At 35.0% G+C, this 21,905-nt stretch overlaps 1 protein-coding gene across 1 annotated transcript in view; it reads right to left on the bottom strand.

Annotated features, from left to right (window-relative positions):
- The window catches only part of LOC150096368 (methyltransferase-like protein 25B), a 101,676-nt gene that overhangs the window by 45,146 nt on the left and 34,625 nt on the right, over nucleotides 1-21,905 (bottom strand). Inside the window, exons 6-7 of the mRNA XM_090409042.1 lie at nucleotides 20,521-20,658; nucleotides 11,950-12,012 (exon numbers count right to left, since the gene is read on the bottom strand). Of these exons, the coding sequence (XP_090265168.1) occupies nucleotides 11,950-12,012; nucleotides 20,521-20,658 (201 nt within the window). The remainder of the gene's footprint in view (nucleotides 1-11,949; nucleotides 12,013-20,520; nucleotides 20,659-21,905) is intronic.

Genomic DNA, 21,905 nt, shown 5'->3' with positions numbered 1-21,905 from the left:
CAATCCTATAAAACCCTTTTAGTAACTTAAACGTTTCTATCATAACTCCTCTTTTACACATATCAACTAACTTTTGCAACCTACAAACACTTGGTTTACCATTGTAGGGAGCACTTACCTCACCTTTCCTCTCATTCCTCAACCTCAATAAACTCAAGGTGACCATACTTGGGCACATTAATCTAGATTTGGTGATCTTTATATAAAAAGAGGAATGGTAATTTTCATAATCTCTGCTTGTCAGTGTTTTTCAAACAAAGTAATCCCATGAGTTACCTTGGTCACCTTAACAATATTTCCTCTGATCTTCAATTCTAGCTAGCAATATCATCAAATCCCTAGTTTCATCAATTTCTTGGGATACAATTCCATCAATGCATTACACAGATTGAAATCTTTTTTTATCCCAAAATGCATAACTTTTTTTACACATTAAACTATGGAAAAGTGTAAAATTATCCTTTAGCTTTTGCACCCATTATCTTTTGCCTATACTGACAGCCTGTTTAAATCATCACACAAACACTCTACATCAACTTGTTTAATTATTACACTACCTAATTTTGCATCATCAGCAAACAACTGAATATTCAAATCATTTCCTATATCATTTATGTACAAACTAAACAGCAATGGCTCCAAACACAGAGCCAATGAAATGCTTTTTCACTGATTCTGCTCCTTCATATTCTACTCTTTTTTTAAATAACGAAACCTGTGGTGCGTTCATAATTAGAAGAAACACACGTACAAACCACAGTGAAAATTATTCAATTGTAAATATTTCATCCTAAGTATCTTAGGACATCATCAGTACAGTATTTAAACAAAAATTAGGAATAACATACAGTTAGGGCGCATGATTACAATAGAATCTCATGAAAACGTGCATAACGTGCTAAAGTAGTACAAAAAAAAAAAAAAAAAAACGTTAATTATTAACACAGTTTTGTATGATAATTTCCCATACTTTAGGAATAGTAAGAACGTCGTTGCGGTTTAGGTTTGGTCTGTGTAGTAGGGCTTCAGAACTTTCTTTGTATAAACGTTCATGTTTAAATAAAGATCTAGGTAAAAGTTTAGCCTTTTCCCAATGGATCCTATGGTTTGGATTTTCAATTCCGTGTTGAGAGAGGCCAGATTTCTGCGGTTTAAGAAGGCGAATGTGGTCTTGATGTTCCGATATGCGTTTCTGAACAGACCTACCTGTCTGTCCAAAGTAAGACAATTTGCATGAACATGGAATCTCATAAACACCAGGCAACATCAGAGGTGAGAATTTGTCCTTAGGAGAAGGTCATAAGTTATAAATTTGGTTGATAGGTTTGTAAGTAGTAGCAAAATTGTATTTCTTCATAATTTTAGAAAGACATTCTGAGATGCCTTTAACGTAAGGTATGGGAATCCTATGCACTTCTTCCTGTCTGGTTTGATGTATGCAGAAGTGACTGATGATTTTTTGAGTTGTTTTGGGATTATATCCATTTAGGATGGCTGTATTTTTGAAAACTTCTAATTCCTGGTTTAAAGATTCTTCAGAGGAGCAGAATTTGTGTGCTCTGGAAACTAGTGATTTAATAATGCCAGATTTCTGAGATGGATGATGAGCTGAAGAATTGTGAATGTAGCGACCTGAGAATGTAGGCTTGCGAAAGACGGAAGTGGCGATGGAACCGTCTTCTTTTCTTTTGATGTGTAAATCCAAAAAAGAGATACCCTGTGGAGATTCTTTTTCTAGCGTAAAGTTGATGCAATGATGAAGAAGGTTAATTTTATCTAGAAACAGTTGTAATTCAGGTTCGGGATGATTCCATACTGCAAATACGTCATCGACATATCTTAGCCAAATTTTTGGTTTAGGTTCAAAAGTGAATATTTTTTCCTCAAGGTGTTCTAGAAACAAATTTGCTAGGTTTGGTGATAAAGGAGATCCCATTGCTGTTCCTTCCTCTTGCTTGTAAATTTGACCTTTCCACGTGAAGTAACCTGATGCAATAACAAACTTGAACAATTCAACTATATCAGACGGAAATTTTTTAGTTAGTAATTCTATTGTTTCTTTATGGGGAATGTTAGTGAAGAGGGAGACAATGTCGAAGCTGATTAACAAGTCAGTTTTTGATAGTTGAATGTCTTTAATTTTTGTGTGAAACTCAGTAGAATTTTTGATTGAAGAGACTGAGTGGCCTATGTGAGGGCGGACAAGGTTAGATAAGAATCTTGATAACTTGTACGTTGGACAGCCGATACAGTCTACGACAGGTCTAAGAGTGGAACATTAGTTTTGTGTAGCTTAGGTAAGCCATAAATTCTAGGAGGTCTTGCATGGTATGTCTTAAGTTTTTTGATTGTTTTGATTTAAACATGAACGTTTATACAAAGAAAGTTCTGAAGCCCTACTACACAGACCAAACCAAACCGCAATGACGTTCTTACTATTCCTAAAGTATGGGAAATTATCATACAAAACTGTGTTAAATAATTAACGTTTTTTTTTTTTTTTTGTACTACTTTAGCATATTATGCACGTTTTCATGAGATTCTATTGTAATCATGCGCCCTAACTGTATGTTATTCCTAATTTTTGTTTAAATACTGTACTGATGATGTCCTATGATACTTAGGATGAAATATTTACAATTAAATAATTTTCACTGTGGTTATATACGTGTGTTTCTTCTAATTATGAACGCACCACAGGTTTCGTTATTTAAAAAAGTTTTATCTTCACGGGGAAATGACAGCGCAGAAGACAAACTTACTAGGAAAACTGCAACTAAAACAGGGTAAGCTACAAGCTAGAATATCTTTTTTAAAAAAGTGCAGACGTGATAATCTTATTCCAACCTTTGCAAAACTGAAAGAAACCATCAAATCTCCAGGCGCCCATAAAATCTATCAAAAAGCAAGTCATTCCTTACTACTGAATCAGTTACGAGTGCCTAAGCATGAACTAGCAACAAACAATTTAAATATTACAGAACTAGAAACAGATTTGTCAAATACGTTAAATCAAGAATTGCTACAATTAATTATAACTGTCTCAAAGAATTTGGGAAAAAAAGCTTTTGATAAAAGCAATAATACTCTACATATTAAATACCTTAATTTATTAAATCGATCAAAAAAGATCACTAACAAATTACCAACGGAAAAATGGGTAGTCAATTTATCTAACCGTCAACTAACAAAAGATGAATTAAATGTTCTAGCAAGAGGCCATAAATTTGCGATTTCACCAAAGTGTTTCCTATATTTAGACTTTATACATAATATAGAAAGAAACATTAAGCATCTCTCCAGTATTGAAGCCAATAAACTTCATTTCGAATTAGCTAAAGTGATCTTCAATGCCAAACCTTCAGAATTAAATATCCCACCGTCGGAATTGAAAGCTATTATTTCCTTAAAACGTAACAAAAATTTAATCATTACTAGAGCTGATAAAGGAAATACCACTGTGGTTCTTGATACCAATTCATATGACCGAAAAATTAATTTACTTCTTCGAGATCGTAATACTTACTCCAAATTGGATTTTGATCCTACGAATCGTCAACTCAGAAAATTAAATAAACTACTTAATGAAACTTCCTCCTTAGATGAAGAAACAATCAAAAAACTTAAGACACACCATGCAAGACCTCCTAGAATTTATGGCTTACCTAAGCTACACAAAACTAATGTTCCACTTAGACCTGTCGTAGACTGTATCGGCTGTCCAACGTACAAGTTATCAAGATTCTTATCTAACCTTGTCCGCCCTCACATAGGCCACTCAGTCTCTTCAATCAAAAATTCTACTGAGTTTCACACAAAAATTAAAGACATTCAACTATCAAAAACTGACTTGTTAATCAACTTCGACATTGTCTCCCTCTTCACTAACATTCCCCATAAAGAAACAATAGAATTACTAACTCAAAAATTTCCGTCTGATATAGTTGAATTGTTCAAGTTTGTTATTGCATCAGGTTACTTCACCTGGAAAGGTCAAATTTACAAGCTAGAGGAAGGAACAGCAATGGGATCTCCTTTATCACCAAACCTAGCAAATTTGTTTCTAGAACAAGTTGAGGAAAAAATATTCACTTTTGAACCCAAACCAAAAATTTGGCTAAGATATGTCAATGACGTATTTGCAGTATGGAATCATCCCGAACCTGAATTACAACTGTTTCTAGATAAAATTAACCTTCTTCATCATTGCATCAACTTTACGCTAGAAAAAGAATCTCCACAGGGTATTTCTTTTTTGGATTTACACATCAAAAGAAAAGAAGACGGTTCCATCGCCACTTCCGTCTTTCGCAAGCCTACATTCTCAGGTCGCTACATTCACAATTCTTCAGCTCATCATCCATCTCAGAAATCTGGCATTATTAAATCACTAGTTTCCAGAGCACACAAATTCTGCTCCTCTGAAGAATCTTTAAACCAGGAATTAGAAGTTATCAAAAATACAGCCATCCTAAATGGATATAATCCCAAAACAACTCAAAAAATCATCAGTCACTTCTGCATACATCAAACCAGACAGGAAGAAGTGCATAGGATTCCCATACCTTACGTTAAAGGCATCTCAGAGCGTCTTTCTAAAATTATGAAGAAATACAATTTTGCCACTACTTACAAACCTATCAACCAAATTTATAACTTATTACCTTCTCCTAAGGACAAATTCTCACCCTTGATGTTACCTGGTGTTTATGAGATTCCATGTTCATGCAAATTATCTTACTTTGGACAGACAGGTAGGTCTGTTCAGAAACGCATCTCGGAACATCAAGACCACATTTACCTTCTTAAACCGCAGAAATCTGGCCTCTCTCAACACGGAATTGAAAATCCAAACCATAGGATCCATTGGGAAAAGGCTAAACTTTTACATAGATCTTTATTTAAACATGAACGTTTATACAAAGAAAGTTCTGAAGCCCTACTACACAGACCAAACCTAAACCGCAACGACGTTCTTACTATTCCTAAAGTATAGGAAATTATCATACAAAACTGTGTTAAATAATTAACGTTTTTTTTTTTTTTTTTTGTACTACTTTAGCACGTTATGCACGTTTTCATGAGATTCTATTGTAATCATGCACCCTAACTGTATGTTATCCTAATTTTTGTTTAAATACTGTACTGATGATGTCCTAAGATACTTAGGATGAAATATTTACAATTAAATAATTTTCACTGTGGTTTATATGTGTGTTTCTTCTAAATATTATACTCTTTAGTACCTGTCTATCAGTCCCTGCCCTCCCCATTTGTTCCAATTTGTATAACAGAGTTCCATAAGGTATCCCAGGCAAAATTCAGCAATATTATTGTGGAGTCATTCCCTTTATCCAACTCAGTTGTTACTCTAATATAAAAAAGTTAATAAATTACTAGGGGGCGCTTAAGGATCAAAGCTATATAACTGAGAGGAGTCCTCCACATAGCCTTTAAAGGAATGTGGATAACCAACAAAGGCCTCTGACCTAATGTCCAGTCCTCACCTTCTTGTGGTGCACCCTATTAGGTATCTACCTGGATACTGAACGAACGAGGATGGCCTGGTAATATGGGATTTATTCAACCAAATTGTATTCTTATTGGCTAAAAGCACAATGCAAAATTTTGGTACAACATGATAGAATTTCATGCTGGCTGGGGCGTCGCTCGGTTAAACAAGGCCCCCATTGTTTTTGTTATTTAATAATATCAGCATGGCATTATTAAAACTCTTAACTAATAGAGTAATCAATCTCTGAAAGCTGAACTTAACCATATATGTCACATCTCCTTATCTAATTGCTGTAATTCTAACAGAAACAAAATACTTAATCCTTTCCCATTCCTCAACATTCTCTAAACAGAGATTATAGTGATGTAATCACTATTCCATGTCCAGGATACATCAGGAAAAAAAGCAAGAACTCTGAAAAAATACAATTTCTTCACTGCCTTCAAGCCCCTTGAAAATGGCGGTTTCTTCTAAGCCCTTTTTGGAGTCACTGGAGGCCTATAACCATTTTTGATTACAGGCCTGCTTCATTTGTCTCCATCTCCTCTGTTGAAGGCTTTCCAATGCTAACATTCTCCGACTATCTCTACCAGGTTATCCTTCCATCTTCTCTCTGGTCATACAGGCATTTGTCTTCCTTCATATGGATGTCATGGAGTGACTGTCTATGTCCATTTCTCGCTTTTCATTTGTGCAATATGTTCTTCTCATCTCCATTTTAATATTAAACTCTCTTCCATTACATTCAAAACTTTTGTTTCTTTTCTTATATCTTCATTCCTTATTTTGTCTTGTAGTCTTATTTAGCATGGCTCTCTCCATTCTGTGCTCAGTTTTCCTCATTCACTGGCCATGTCTCTGATCCATATGTCATAAACGGGATGTTGCACTGGTTGAAAAGTGTGGCTCCATTTTCTGGTTTTATGTTACTGAAGAGAAATTTTTTTCCAGTTTACCAAAAGTCATCAAAACTAGCTGAATTCTTCTTTTTATTTCTTCATAAATGCTTCTTTTCCTTGGCACAAATATTCTTGAACTAGTCTATTTTGTTATTGTCTATTGTTATTTGGGTTTTTCAAATTTGTCATTCATTTTAATATTTTTCATATCTTATGTACCATCCTACTTCTCATCTCATCTTCCTTTTACCATCTTTTACCTTGCGGTGTCGATGGTTAATTAATCATCAGACCTCAAGCCGTTCACAGGATAAAGTGGTCAGCCCTACTCCCCGGTGTATCCTATGTCCTGTAGTGTTGAGTTCCGAAGGCCGGTTTGCCTGCTTTGTGGGATGAAAAACCTCAGGATAAACTGGGGAAAAAACCCTATTGTCCACACCCAAGACCGGCTAACTTGGCTATGGCTGAGGAAGATCCTTCAGCTCCTCACGTCACCGATGGGAATCGAACCTAGGATACTTCTTCCCCAGGCATATGGCTGTGAAGCGCACAGCCACTAGACTAACTGCGCGGACACCATCCTACTTTATTTACTATATTCAATTCATTCATCATTTCTTCCAGTTCTCTTTTGTTGTTTGCTTTTGCTACAATATCATCAAAGTACTGTAAACAAGTTAGTTTTTACCATTAATATTAATTCCTTTGTCACTCCAAGGTTTTGCAATGGCTACACTGCATAATTCAGAGTGCTTGGTCAGAAGGTCAAATTTCAGATGATAGAGTTGAGCTCTCATAGTTCCCATCTATAAAAAAAAATAAAAATAAAGCTGAATGTGAGAATTACAGAGAAATTTCTCTACTACCATGTGTTCTAGGTAAGATTTATGCAAGCACACTTGAGAAGTTAAAAAATTAGGGAAGATAAATTTGGAGAAGAACAAGCTGAGTTCAGGATAAATAGATTGTCAAGATCAGATTTTCACTTTACAACAAATAGTTGAGAAATCATAGAAATATGACTAGGGACTGTACTTAAGCTTAGAAGATCACGAAAAGGCATGTAACAAGGTGCCTAAAGAAAAAAATTTTACAATACTACAATACATGGGATAAATGGAACATTATACAAAGAAATACTCTATATTTAAGTTGTAAGTCAGCAATTAGAACTGAAGTAAATACAGGAAGATGGTCTGATGTAAAATCAGGGATAAGACAAGGTTGCACATTATCGCCACTCTTATTCATCATCTATATGGATTGCATTATGGAAGAAAGTGGCATTAGGCCTGATATTAAAACTGGAGATGTCAAACTTAGCTCTTTGCTTTTTGCAGATAATGTTGTACTCCTAAACATCTAGTGCAAGTCTCCAGGATTCTCTAACTAAATTGAATAATAGCTGAAAGTTTATTTTTCACTTGGTTAGACTATAATAAATTTAGTTTAATCCTTTATCCAAGTGTGAGCAAACATAGTTTGCGCCTGAAATATCTTCAGGACTGGGGTAAGGTAGTACAACACCGAGCAACTCATAGCAAAGGTGGACCAAACTAACATCACTCCTATCTCAGTATCTCCCATAATGCAAAACACCCTTGTGGATATGTAACAAATTTGGCATGAAAAGCAGCAATAAAAAGACCAAAACTACGAAAATAGGCAGGAGCATAGAAAACTTCAGCTACATTCTGAATGGAGATCCTATAGAACAAAATAATACAGCTATTTGGGCACAGTTTTTAATGAAAATAGCAGGTTAAATCTGGAAATAGACAACAGAATAAACAAAACTGGTATGGTGGGTACCAGCTGAATAAATTTATATGAAATAAGAGAGAAATTAGCCAAAACACCAAACTATCAGTATACAAGACAGTGTTCAAACTAGTTTTAAGTTAGGGAGCTGAGATTGTGTAGAAATAAAGCACTTGATTAAAGAACTAGAGACCACAGATACGAGTGTTCTGAGGAAAATTAATGGGGTAAACTGATGGCATCAATGGCAGAATCATATTAAAAAGGAACTTAACATTATTAGCATTCAAGAACGTGTCAGCAGAGTTAACCTAAATTGGTATGATCACCTAAACAGAATGGGAGAGGAAAGGTAAGCAAAATAAGTGTTTAATGCCAAGAAGGCAGGAAAAAGACATAGAAGAAGATCAAGATCCAGTTGGATTGATTCAGTCAGAAGTGGCTTCTCTTCCATAGTCCTAAATGGAGCGTTGGGTCATTCATGGCTGGTAGGTGATATTCTTTGTTAGCCTCCTCCAATCATCTCGGTCTCTTGTTCTTGATGTCAGTTGAGAAAGAGAGGAATTTGTCCATTTTTTGATGTTATCAGTCCATTTTAATCGAGGTCAGCCCCTGACCCTTGGTCCCGGAACGATTCCTTCTAGTGTTTGCTTTGGAATGCCATTAGCCCTCTCCACATGTCCGAACCATTGCATCTGTCTTCTTCTGATGAATGTCAGAATATTTTCCCTTCTTCTCCCATCTATTGAATCAATCAGTTTTCGGACATTTTCATTGGTTTCGTGAGCGGTATAGGGAATTCTCAAAAGTCTTCTGTAAGTTTTCATTTCAAAAGACAGGAGTCTCCTCTCATCTTCCCTTAATAAAGTCCAGCCCTCACAACCATACAAGAGGATAGAATTCATTTAGTTGGTTGCGTTAGCAATTCAGTATTTAATGTCAGTTTTTGAACGACCATCTTGACTCAACATGCTTCCTAGATAAGTGAACTTGTTTACATTCTCAATTTGTTTATTGCCAACTTGTATCTTTAAGAATTCAATGTCTGATTTTGAGGTTATCACTGTTTTTGTTTTTTGTAGGTTTATGTATAATCCATATTTTTTTAATGTTCCAAAAATGCGGCTAGTTATCTCTTGTAATTCTTCTTCACTTTCTGCCAGAAGATCGATATCGACTGCAAAACGTAAGTTATTTATTCTTAGTCCACCAACTACTATTCCAGTGTCATATTCATGAAGAGCTTCATCTATGACATATTCCAGAAAAAAACAATTAAAAAGAAGAGGGGGACAAGATGCATCCCTGTCTTACACCCCCCCTGGTTCTGCCCAGAACGGTTCAGTGCTCTGCTGTAATTTTTAATTTCGATTCTCATATCAGATGAGGAATAAAGAGATTTAATAATCCTAATGATTTTGTTGTCAATACCATAATGTTCTGAAATTTTCCATAATGCCTCATGCCTTGAGTCAAAAGCTTTTTGAAGGTCTAAAAAGTTGTGACAGATTATTTTGTTATGTTCTATGTATTTTTTGCCTAGTATGTGTATTGTAAAAATATGGTCGATTGTACTTCTGGAAACCTGCTTGTTGATCTGATAGTCCGCTTTCTATTTTCTTTTCAATTCTTGACAATAGTATTTTTAACAGGATTTTGCTTGGATGACTAATAAGGCTTATTGTTCTGTAGTTGCTACATTTATTGCTGTTTCCCTTTTTAGGAATAGGTACAAGGACAGAAGTCAGCCAATCAGAAGGCCAAGTCTCTTTGTTCCATACATCCTGGAATAAATTTAGCAAGGTGTCTATGATGAGGTCACCTCCTTCGCATATCAGTTCCATTGTAACACCATCAATTCCCAGTGATTTTCCTATTTTTGAGGAGGTAACTGCTGTAATGACTTCTTTTAATATCAGGTAATCTCCTTCCTTCGAACCTCCTGGCAAAATTCCGTCCAAAATATTGTCAGTCAGTTGAAGGTCCTTTTGAAAAAGCTTGGTTGCATAACATTTCCATCTATCAACTATTTGCTGGATGTCTGTGATAGGAGTTCCATCTTCATCTTCTATGCTCCAATTAATTGCAGTTAAAGGTTTGGTTAACTTATTGATAATTTGAAAAGCACTTTTAGAATTTTTTGCTGTGTTTATTTATAAGGATACTAGCAGTTACTTTTTCATATATTTTGTTTATTAGATGTATATAATTTTTGTTAACTCCATATTTCTTCATTGCTATTATGACTGCTTGTTTATCAACTGAATTGAAGGCTGTTCATTGTTAAACTATATTTGGTGACTCAATTAGATAATTTAAACTGAAATATATTGATTTTTAATTGACCAGTGATTTATAAACATACAATGCCAACAAGTTTTGCTGATAGAGCTGTTTGGCTTCTTCAGGGTTTATAATGGTAAGAGAAAACTCAAAGCGGCTAGTAGAAAAAATGGAGTAACACTATTGTATAAATTTAAAAAAAAATTGAAACAGACAAGTAACATTAAAGACAGACAGACTACCTTGGACGTGGTGTCTTTATTCACCAACTCTCTTTCCGGGTAGATATGGCTCACCTTTTTCGTCACTGCCTCAAATCTAATTATTTTAAATGGAATGACACAATATATGAACAACTAAATGGCTTAGCTATGGGCAGTCCCCTCTTAACTTTTCCATGAAGGAATTCATGGAAAAGTTAAGAGGGGAAAAGTTAAAAGTTATTAAAAGTGATGTTAATAACAACAGAACAGAAAATTCCAGCCCATCATTTTGCGATTACAAACCACACGATTAAGTGGGATAGGAGCTCCATGCCTTATCTAGAAGAAGACTTCCATCATAGAAACTTCAAGGAAGCCGTAGTAGTTCTCCGTTCTGGAGAAAATCTGAACAGAAACCAGGGAATGATAATTGCTGACATACGGAAAACCTTAATAAGATCACTCAGTTTTCCAGAATTTCATTTTGCTCATAACTACACAACGTGTTCGCACAACAGTGACTAATACAACACGTTCCATGCGTATAATGTTACACGTCTGTTTCGATTTTTTTAATTTATTTATTTATTAATTTAATGGAGTAACACAGTAGTGTTACTCCATTTTCTCTGTACTAGTCACTTTGAGTTTTCTCTTTTTCAATAAGCCCTGAAGAAGCCGAACAGCTCTGTCGGTGAAACTTGTTGGCATTGTATTTGCATTGGCATTGTTTATAAATCACTGGTTAAAAATCAATATATTTCAGTTTAAATTATCTGAATTAAAGGCCTTTTTAATAATCTATAAAACTAGGTATGACAAATAGTAATTCTTATTCATCCTAAGCTACAACCTTGACAAATTAATACCACATTACTAACTTCTTAACTTTATTGTGGGATATCTGAATTTTAATACAGATATCCTACAATGTAACAGGATAGACACATATATGAATGAGGTGATTTTAGTCGGTTAACAGAGGGGAGGGATTATAGAAAGAGAAGTGAAAGATGAAAGGGTAAGAGTATCTCTGGAAGTTGTATAAAAGTGTGGTGAGTAAAGGTGTGAAGAGGAGATCTTTTACATTGGAATAGTGGACAAGTGGAATGCACTGCCAGAATGAGTTGTTAATGCTTACAGCAGTGACAACTCATTTAATTCCTAATGATTTTGCTAATGTCATAGAGGTTCTGTAATAATAATAATATAATATATTTATATAGAAATGTTTATGGTTTGTATATAAATATAATATATATTGCAAATGTTGAAAATATATACTCACAGGAAAATCATCATTGCTTTCTGCACTCACAGAATCCACTGCAAGCCATGTTTTTCTTATTATCTGAAACATAAATACTGTTCATTATAAGAAATGAACATCATTCCTGTGTTTCAGTAAATAATTGCAAGAGTGAGATCAGCTATAAAAATTATATAAACTAAAATCAAAAAAAAAAAAAAAATTACTGATCATGACTTAAATTTATAGATTCATGCAACTATATGAGATGGGAAAAGATGTTCAATATTTCATGTATGGGAAATGAAAATCGGTTTGAGAAAACATAAGTTTATTTTTTTCTCAGACCAGGACTAAGTTGTCACTGAAACTAAGCAGGGTGTAATATTAAGTATTAAGTAGTCCAATCCAATGTTTTACTAATCTAATCAAAGAATAGAACATAAAAGCACATTTTTTTTTATATAATCCCAGCTATAAAAGATAGTAGACATAACACCCATTTAGTATCATGGGTGGATTAAGGATTAGATAATTCAGTTTCCCTGCTACAGAGACCAAGCATGGTATTTTACCAAGCAACTACAGCCTTCCGAAAAAAGCAAGGAGATGTAATTTCAAGCCAAATAATGAAAAATCGTCTATCATGTAACTACTGGTTGGAGATTATAATATTATCCCCTCAACTAACCAAGTCATGGATAGCATTTGTGAATGGGTTTTGTAACAGCAGTGCAATGCCACTGAGAGATACTGGAATACTGGTAACAATTCTATGAAGCAGAAGCACTCCTGATGGACATGTGCTTAGAGATGTTTGCAGAAAGTTGTAAAAAAGTGTCTTATTTTTTTGAATATGTACACTTTATTTGCTAATAACTGTATGACAGAATATGCGTGAGGAGAAAAACATTCACGTGGCACAATGTAATTTAGTCTGTATGTTAGTACTGATCAAAAGAATTTCTGCTTGCCTCCACAACCAAATATTATATCCATACCATATGCTGTGATTTCAACAAACTGAATTTGGGGAAATGAACAGATGACTGCAGTTCTACTGCTGGTTTAATGCATACCTCTGCTTGCACTGCCGTTTGCCAAAAGACTGTATTTTGGTTTATATTGTGCCAAAGTGACCAACACTATGAGGCATGTGTATCTGTAAACTGCATATGTTGTTCTCCAGCTGAGGTGGAATTATGGAAAAAAAAAAAAAAAAACCCTGAGATTCTAGGAGCAAAATTTCTCTCATAAAAGTTCCTTTCTAAAACTGAATTCAAGTCTTTCCAACCAAATGGAATATTTACACCCAACTAATCCACAGGTAAACCAACAAGGCTCAAGTGAGCAATACTAGAAATTCCCATATATGAGTTTATAACTATTCACTGGAAAATCAGAAAATGTATTTTACTAGTAAGGACTAGATGTCAAGTAGAGAGGAGTGGGTTTTCTCATAAACAAAAGTATAGCAAACAAGGTTACTAAATATGCAGGAATATCAGATTGGGTGACATAGTACAAACAACAGAACAGAAAACCATTAAAATAATACACTGATGTCCAAAACCTGAGGACAAACAGTATTTTTGAAGATTACAACTGCCAATTCAGATGAATCAAATTGTGGCAATTTGTATAACTGACAATTTTGAGTAGAGAGTGGGTATACATTCAAATTTTTGAATCACGTGCAAAGGGGTCCCCTGGTGGCACTCATCTGGATAAAAGGCAAAAACCGGCACAAAGCAAATTGTGTTTGAAGAAAGCTCTTTTGTTGTAAAAAGTTGTAAACTTGGATGTCCTGTAATGTCCCAAAGACATCACCATGATTTCAGGCAGGGAAAAATTATTGGAAAGAAGCTGCAGAATCACTGATATTGCCAGAGAGTTTAGAATCTTGCAATAGAGTTGTATCCAGGCTCTGGGCAACATTTCAAACCAATGGCATGTGTTCCTGACATTTGCTAAGAGGGTGCCCTCACTCTACCACGGAGCATGAAGGCAGATTTTTGGTTTTAACAGCAAAACATAATCAATGCCCCATGGCAGGTCAGCTTGCAAGTCTGCTCTATTCAAGTACAGGTACATACATGGATATCTCGACAATCTGTAGCAAGGAGTCTGTGACAAGTAGGCGTAAACACCAGATGGCCTGTAGTCTATATCTCTTCACCCACAGCTCATCATGGAGCATATTTTCAGTGATGCTCTTTACAGATAAGTCATTTTAGTCTTCTTTTTGATTCTAGATGACAGTTGATCTGATGAGAAAGTGGTACTGCTTACAATCACAAGAATTTTATTGAAAGGGATAGATATGGCAGTGCTGGGGCATGGTGTGGGGAGGCATTATGACTGGTGAACGATATTGCAAAGAAGTTCTTCAATGTCATGTTCAATTGTTCTGTAGTTCTGTAGATGAAGAATTCATTTTTATGGATAACAAAGTCACATCATATTGTACAAGAGCAGTGGAGATACTTCTGGATACCGAGGATATTAAGTGAATCAAATGGTCAGAATCTTCCCAGATCTCAATCCCATAGAACATGTTTGGGATGTAATAAGGAGACACATTGCTGTTCGAAATTCCCCTTCAGAAAACAAACAAGGCCTTATCCTTGCTCTGAAGGAGGAGTGGGCCGGTTTAGTTCAAGAATTCCTGAATCACTTGGTGTTAAGCATGGTATGACATTGTGAGAGCTGCAATGCAGTTCATGATGGACATATTCCATACTGAAAGCACCATACATTAATTCCTTAACTACGTTCTTAGATAATTTATAACTTTTGCTAAAAATGTATTGCAATTTAATTTGTATGAAATTTATAACACATTTCTTGTGTAAATTAATTAATTAGTATGCTGGCAATAAATGTATGTCCACATTTGGCTGTAGTTAAGAAAATTTTTTCATATACAAGAATGTAGTTCATCCTTTTTGTATACAAGAAGGTATTCATCCTTAACTTTTGGACACCAGTGTACATATATGCACCAACCAGCAGTTGTGATGATGAAGTAGAATAATTCTATGGCACAGCATCTAAATACAATATTGCAGGATCCCACAGTCCACACAATAGTGTTGGGAGACTAATGCACAACTGGGGAAAAAATGAACTTGTAAAGTGTATAGGAAAAAATGGCACAGGAGAACAAAATGAAAGAGGAAATATGAAGTAGCTGAATATTTAAAGATGTTTCAGTCATCAATCAAATAGTTAGAGAGAAAATAAATAGAATAAAAAAAATACAGAAGGAAACAGAATAAAACAAAATCTGTAAAGATAAATAATGATACATTAGTAGCCAACAAAGCATTTTATCAAGATATTGTCCGCACAGTTAGCCTAGTGGCTATGCGCTTCACAACCATATGCCTGAGTAAGGAGTGTTCTAGGTTCGATTCCCATCGACGACATGAGGAGCTTAAGGATCTTCCTCAGCCATAGTCAAGTTAGCCGGTCTTGGGTGTGGACAGTAGGGTTTCCCCCCCAGTTTATCTGGGGTTTTTCATCCTATAAACCGGCCCTGTGAACACAAATGGATACAGTCAGGAATACTTCAGACAATCCCTCCAGCCATAGGTCTGAATTGTCAGCTATGCTGGTCCCAAGCCAGGATAAAAACGGGGGAGGGGGGGGGGGGAATTGAGGTGGTGCTGTACTGCCCCATAAAAGGAGCTCACAACCATTGAATCATCATACGAAATGAATGAATGAACCAAGATATTGCAAAACATTTATACGATCAAAGAAATAACATGAATGAAAACAAAAATCTATAAATGGATAATATACAGATTGTAAGTATGTGGACAGGGGTGCTTAAGGGTCAAAGCTGTATAACTGAGAGGAGACCTCCACATAGCCTTTAAAGGAATGCGGAGAACCGACCAGGGCTTCTGACCTAATGTCCAATCCTCACCTTCTCGTGGTGCACCCTGTTGGGTATCTACTTTGATACTGTACGAACGAGGATGGGCTGGCAATTTGGGATCTAGCCGACCAAATTGTATTCTTATTGGTTAAACCAAAATAAAAAATGATGGTACAACATGACAAAATTTCATGCCGGCTGGGGCGTCGCCCGGTTAAACAAGGCCCCCGTTGTTTTCACCAGGGAACCAGGGCGAACAGCGAAAAGTCAGCTACTGGAACAAATCTGAAAACAAACCCCAACTCAACATCACCAGAGTTAAAGATCGGTACTATCAACGTAAGAAGCCTGAATGGCAAAGAAATGGAGCTAGCTGAGGAATTAGATAAGTACCAGATCGACATAATAGGGGTGACTGAAACAAAAAAGACCAAAACTGGTGAGATCTTTCTGTGCAATAAATACAAAATGTTATATTCAGGCAATGACAATCAAGGAAAAGAAGGAGTAGCCATAGTATTCAACACAAAATACGAGGCTAATCTTCTTGAATGGCAGTCAGTCTCAAGTAGAGTAATGTGGGCAAATATGAGAATGGGAAACTGGACAATGAGACTTATTTGTGCCTATGGTCCCACAGAAGGTTCTACTAAGGTAGAAGTGGAGGAATTTTTTGAGGCTTTAGAAAAAGCAACTGACACAATGAAAAAGGAAAAGTTGGTCCTTGTTGGGGATCTAAATAGTAGAGTAGGAAATGATTGTGAGACATACAAAAATATTTTGGGAAAATTTGGAGAAAAGAGCAAAGCTAATAATAATGGCAAATATCTGTTGGATTTCTGCTCAGGACATGGACTGGTTATTACTAACACCATGTTCCAACATAAAAATGTGCACAAATTCACATGGAGAGAAGAGGCTAGGAATAAGAAAAGTCTCATTGACTATGTTATTGTCGATAGTGATGTTTTCTCCCTGGTGCAGGACACCAGAGTGTACAGAGGATTTGAAATTGGAAGTGATCACTATTTAGTCTTGAGCAGGATAAAATTGAATTTCATATTGAAAAGAATAACATCTAAGAAAGTTTTAAAGCGAATAAAAGTTGAGCAGCTCTCAGATGTGAACTGTAGACTAAAATACAGAAATATTATTGAAAAGAAAATGAAAGAGTTTGAGAACAGGAATCAAACCTTGGAGATTCAGTGGCAAACTCTGAAGGAAACATTGATTGATTCTGCCAGAGAGGCATGTGGTGAGGTTGTGTGCAAGGATAAAAAAATCAGAACTCCCTGGTGGACACAGGAAGTTAAAGAGGCAGTGAAAGAAAAGAAGAAAGCATATCAAAAGTTCCTGGCAAATAAATCAGCTTTTACTCTTACAGAATACAGAGACAAATGTAAGAAAGCTAAAGAGTGTGTAAAACTAGCTAAACAAAAGTCATGGGAGGACTTTGGCAAGAATATAGAAAATAAATATCAAGAAGGTGGCAAAATATTCTGGAGGTTGTTGAAGAAGCTTAGGAATGGAGGAAAGAGTGCTGTAAAAGGAATTAGAGATGATAAAGGTGAAATGAAAACAGGAGAAAGAGATATCCTTGAAGTATGGAGTAATTACTTTGAAAAACTGCTAAATGAAACAAGCAGTGATGACAGCACAGTGATAAAAAACACTGACCAGGCATGCAGTCAGGAATACATATCCATACTTGAAGTAGAAAAAGCCATCAAAGGCTTGAAATGTGGAAAGGCAGCAGGAGTAGATGATATTCGACTAGAAATGCTGAAGTATGGTGGTATAAGAGTCTTACAGTGGCTGCACTGCATAGTTCAGAAAGCCTGGACAGAGGGACGAATTCCCGATGATTGGAGTAGAGCTCTCATAGTACCCATATATAAAAAGGGAAATAAAACTGAATGTGAGAATTACAGAGGTATTTCCCTACTGAGTGTTCCTGGCAAGATCTATGCAAGTATACTTGAGAAACGGTTGAGAAGAATTGTGGAAGAAAAGCTTGGTGAAGAACAAGCTGGATTCAGGCCAAATAGAGGCTGTCAGATTCAGATCTTCACTTTACGACAAATAGTCGAGAAAGCATGGGAATATAACAAAGATCTGTATTTAAGTTTTGTCGATTTGGAAAAGGCATATGACAAGGTGCCAAGAGAGAAGCTATTCAATACGCTGCAGTTATATGGTGTCAATGGGGCATTATATCAAGCAATACTTAGTCTTTATTTGAGTTGTGAGTCAGCAGTTAGAATTGAAGGAAGTACAGGAAGATGGTTTAATGTTAAATCTGGTGTGAGACAAGGATGTACGTTATCCCCTCTGTTATTCATTATCTATATGGATCACATTATGAAGGAATGTGGTATTAAACCTGATATCAAAATTGGAGATGTTAATGTCAGCTCTTTGCTTTATGCGGATGATGTTATACTTCTAAATAAATCCGCTACAAGTCTGCAAGATTCTCTGACTAAATTGAGTAGCTGTTGTAATAGATATGGTATGAAGGTCAGCAATAAAAAGACAAAGACAATGAAAATAGGCAGAATCATTGAAAATGTCAACTGTGTTGTGAATGGAGAACCTGTGGAACAAGTAAAACATTTCAGCTACTTAGGCACAATTTTTACTGAAGATGGTAAACTAAATATAGAAATAGACAACAGAATCAGCAAAGCTGGTATCGTGGGAAGTCAATTGAATAAATTCATATGGAATAAGAAAGAAATTAGTCGGAACACTAAATTAGCTGTATACAAGACTGTGTTCAAACCAATTTTAACTTATGGATCTGAGAGCTGGGTCAGAAGTAAAACACTTGACCAAAGACTAGAAACCGCAGATATGAGAGTCCTGAGAAAGATTAGAGGCGTGAACAGATGGCATCAATGGCAATATCATATTAAAAATGAGGATATTAGGAAAGAACTTGACATTGTCAGCATACAGGAATGCGTTAGCAGAGCTAATCTCAGATGGTATGGTCACTTAAATAGAATGGGAGAGGAAAGATTAGCAAAACAAGTGTTCTCTGCCAGGTTAGCAGGAAAACGACCCAGAGGAAGACCAAGATATAGGTGGATTGATACGGTACAAAGTGCCTTAGACGATAGAAATATAAGATCTGATAATGTTGGAGTCTTGACAAGTAACAGACTGATTTGGAGGAAAATTGTAGATAGGAAGTTAGTAATGATGTAAGTTTTTCATGTAGTACTGTCATATCCTGTACACCCCTTGAGGGTACATGGCAGGAATTTGATGATGATGATGATGATGAAGTATGTGGACTACAGACTCTTGTTAACAGGAGAAAGAGGGATGATATGACTGATGTCTACAAACTTCTGTATGGGTGTTATAGGATACTGTCTGATAAAATTTTCCATTATATGGAAAGTAGGGAGAGAGAACACGGAAACATCTATGGAGGTTAAGTTTGGTTAAGAAAGGGATAAGAGCTAGATTTTTCTATCACAGAGCTGTGAGTGCATCTATTATGAATGAGTTTAAGGGAAGACATGACAGATGGTTTAGGTGACGTATAGTCTTCCTCGATGAATCGTTGACTCCGTGGAGGTCTCAGATAGCAATAACAATAATAATATTTATATTATTTGGGGTGAACAAAATTTGCCATCTGATAGCAGTAAAGAATTTTCATATTAAATAATAGAAAACTTGTAAGGTATGTGGCTAGCTTTGAAAACTGTATATGACAAACAAAGCACAGACAAGGTCAACTCACTATGGAAAGAGAAACTCAGAAATATTGACAATGTATTGACAACATGGATACTATTAAATAAATGAAGTAAGAAAAAACTTCAGAATTACAGCTAATACAAATGCAAAAATCGAGCCTGATGAAAATTCAAAATTCTAACAATTTTAAAATTGATTTTTTAAAGAATGCACACCTACTTGTATCTGCATTCAGTGCAAATTGCCAGTGCATGCAATAAGAAGATTAAACATAAAAGACGAACATGATAGGTATGGCTGAAACAGATTGTGTCTTTTGTGCAATAAAAAGAATGCTATAAAAAAAAATTTTAAAAATGAGAGCAGGCCAGATTTGGCTTAAGTATACGGAAAAACAAAATGATAACAACCTCTGATGCTAAGACATCCTGAAGCTATATAAGTTATAAGTTTCTCAAGTAGTTTTTGAGAAATATAATGCTCAATCTATAATATTAGCTATTATGCTTGAAAAAGTTAAGGATAGTTTCCATAAATTGGGCACTAGGAATGGATTTATAAAATGATTATATACAAAGTTGCAATATGGTTGCAGATTTTTGTCAATACTTTATTTGTATTCATTTATCTGACTTATAAACACACTTATGAAAGCAAAAATTATATTCTTTTCTTAGTAATATAATGGGCCCACCGCAACATTATGTCAATGAATAGGTAATCTTTAGATGCTTAAACTAGAACTAATTAGTAATTCTATAGAATAAATAAGTCTCAGTCTATACTGAGAAAAGCAAGAATAAATCAGGAAATAAATAGGAAAAATATGAAAGTATAAATCAAGTCTATGCTTGATTTATACTTTTGTTATCTTAATGCAGAGTGAACATAAGTTAGAGAGGGTAATGACTGACCTGAATTGGAAATTCAGGTTTTTTAAAAAATATATAAATATTTCATATAGGCATAACAATGCAAATAACAAAATTAGATGAATTTATTACATTCATCATGCATTTCCCAGATGGTGAAATAGAGCATACTACATGATGTGGAGGAATCCAGTGATCAATTTTAGACAATTTATCATCCTCTTCGAAACTAATGCAATCTTTGATTTTCTTCTTTAAATCTATTTGAGCCTAGGGAGAAAAAATGGATTAGCAACAAGTTGCTATTTTCAAAAAGGTTATTTAGCACTAAATATTAGAAACCAATAATCTAAACTGTCAAGGACCACATGCAATCTTTGTTTCCAGCTCACAAAATCTGAGATCTTTTGATAAACTATAATATCAACCAATATTATTTGCACTGAATTTTTATTATTTAAACTTTTTATTATCTACATTTTATTATTTTTAACATAGTTTTTTCCCACTTGGTTTAATTATTTTTAATAATTTTTTACACTGAACTGGAGTATATGAGAGAGAGAGTGCAGCCCAGTGGAAATGGTGCTTGCATCCATAGTACTAGACTACCTAAAGCAAGACTGTTATATAGAAAATTTTAGTTACCAACTACAGAAACTTTTCTAGAATTTCCCAAGTCAGATGATCTTTGGCATGCATAAATAGAGTTTATTCTTACCTCCTACCTCAGAAAATCAATTGTAGAACCTAAGACAATAATATGAGTGTGAGGGTTTAGGACCACAAAATGGCTCAGTTATCTGCCATTCTCAAGCTCTCTCTTCTTCCCTGAAGGTGTCATGGTTCACATAGTGTGAGATGACTATCGGTGGAGGCTTAAGTGTGGAGACCAGCTTCCCACTTGTCTTTAAAAAGGTAGTTATGCTAAAGGAGCTCTGCTTTTTTTGCGGAATAAAAGATGTTCGAAGATTTGTTTTATTTATTCACTTCACAGACTTGAAAATTAATAAAAAACAGTTGATATTAAACTTCGAACACATATTTTTTACCTTAGTTTTTATCTTATAATACTAGATAAAATCAGTTTTGGTATAAAAATTTAAAGACAAAAATTCTTAATATCAAGAATGATTTTATCCAATTATTTTTAAATGCTAAAAACTAATATTTAAAAATTACTTTTTAATGTTAAAAACTAATATTTAAAAATTACTATTTAATGTTAAAAACTGATATTAATTTTAGTTTTGAACTTCTATGTAATCGTACTTACCTGATGATGGAAAAAAAGCATGTCAGGACAAAAAAGATTTTTAATGTCAGCTTAACAACCAGAACTTGTTCAAGGCATACAGAACAACTGGATGCAAACTTTATTATTATTATTCAAGATCTCAATGAAATCTTATGATTCATTGTAGGAGGCCCATTTTAGAAAACACAACCTATATCATATCATTCACCATCTGTACATTCACAAATCCCATCAGAAAATGCATTCCATAATCCACCCA

Source organism: Typopeltis vanoorti, chromosome 19 (assembly GCF_054136105.1).
Source record: "Typopeltis vanoorti isolate ZY-2024b chromosome 19, IOZ_Tvanoo_1.0, whole genome shotgun sequence".
In the NCBI taxonomy this organism is placed as follows: Eukaryota; Metazoa; Arthropoda; class Arachnida; order Uropygi; family Thelyphonidae; genus Typopeltis; species Typopeltis vanoorti.
This window is presented reverse-complemented; position numbering and strand designations above follow the sequence as displayed.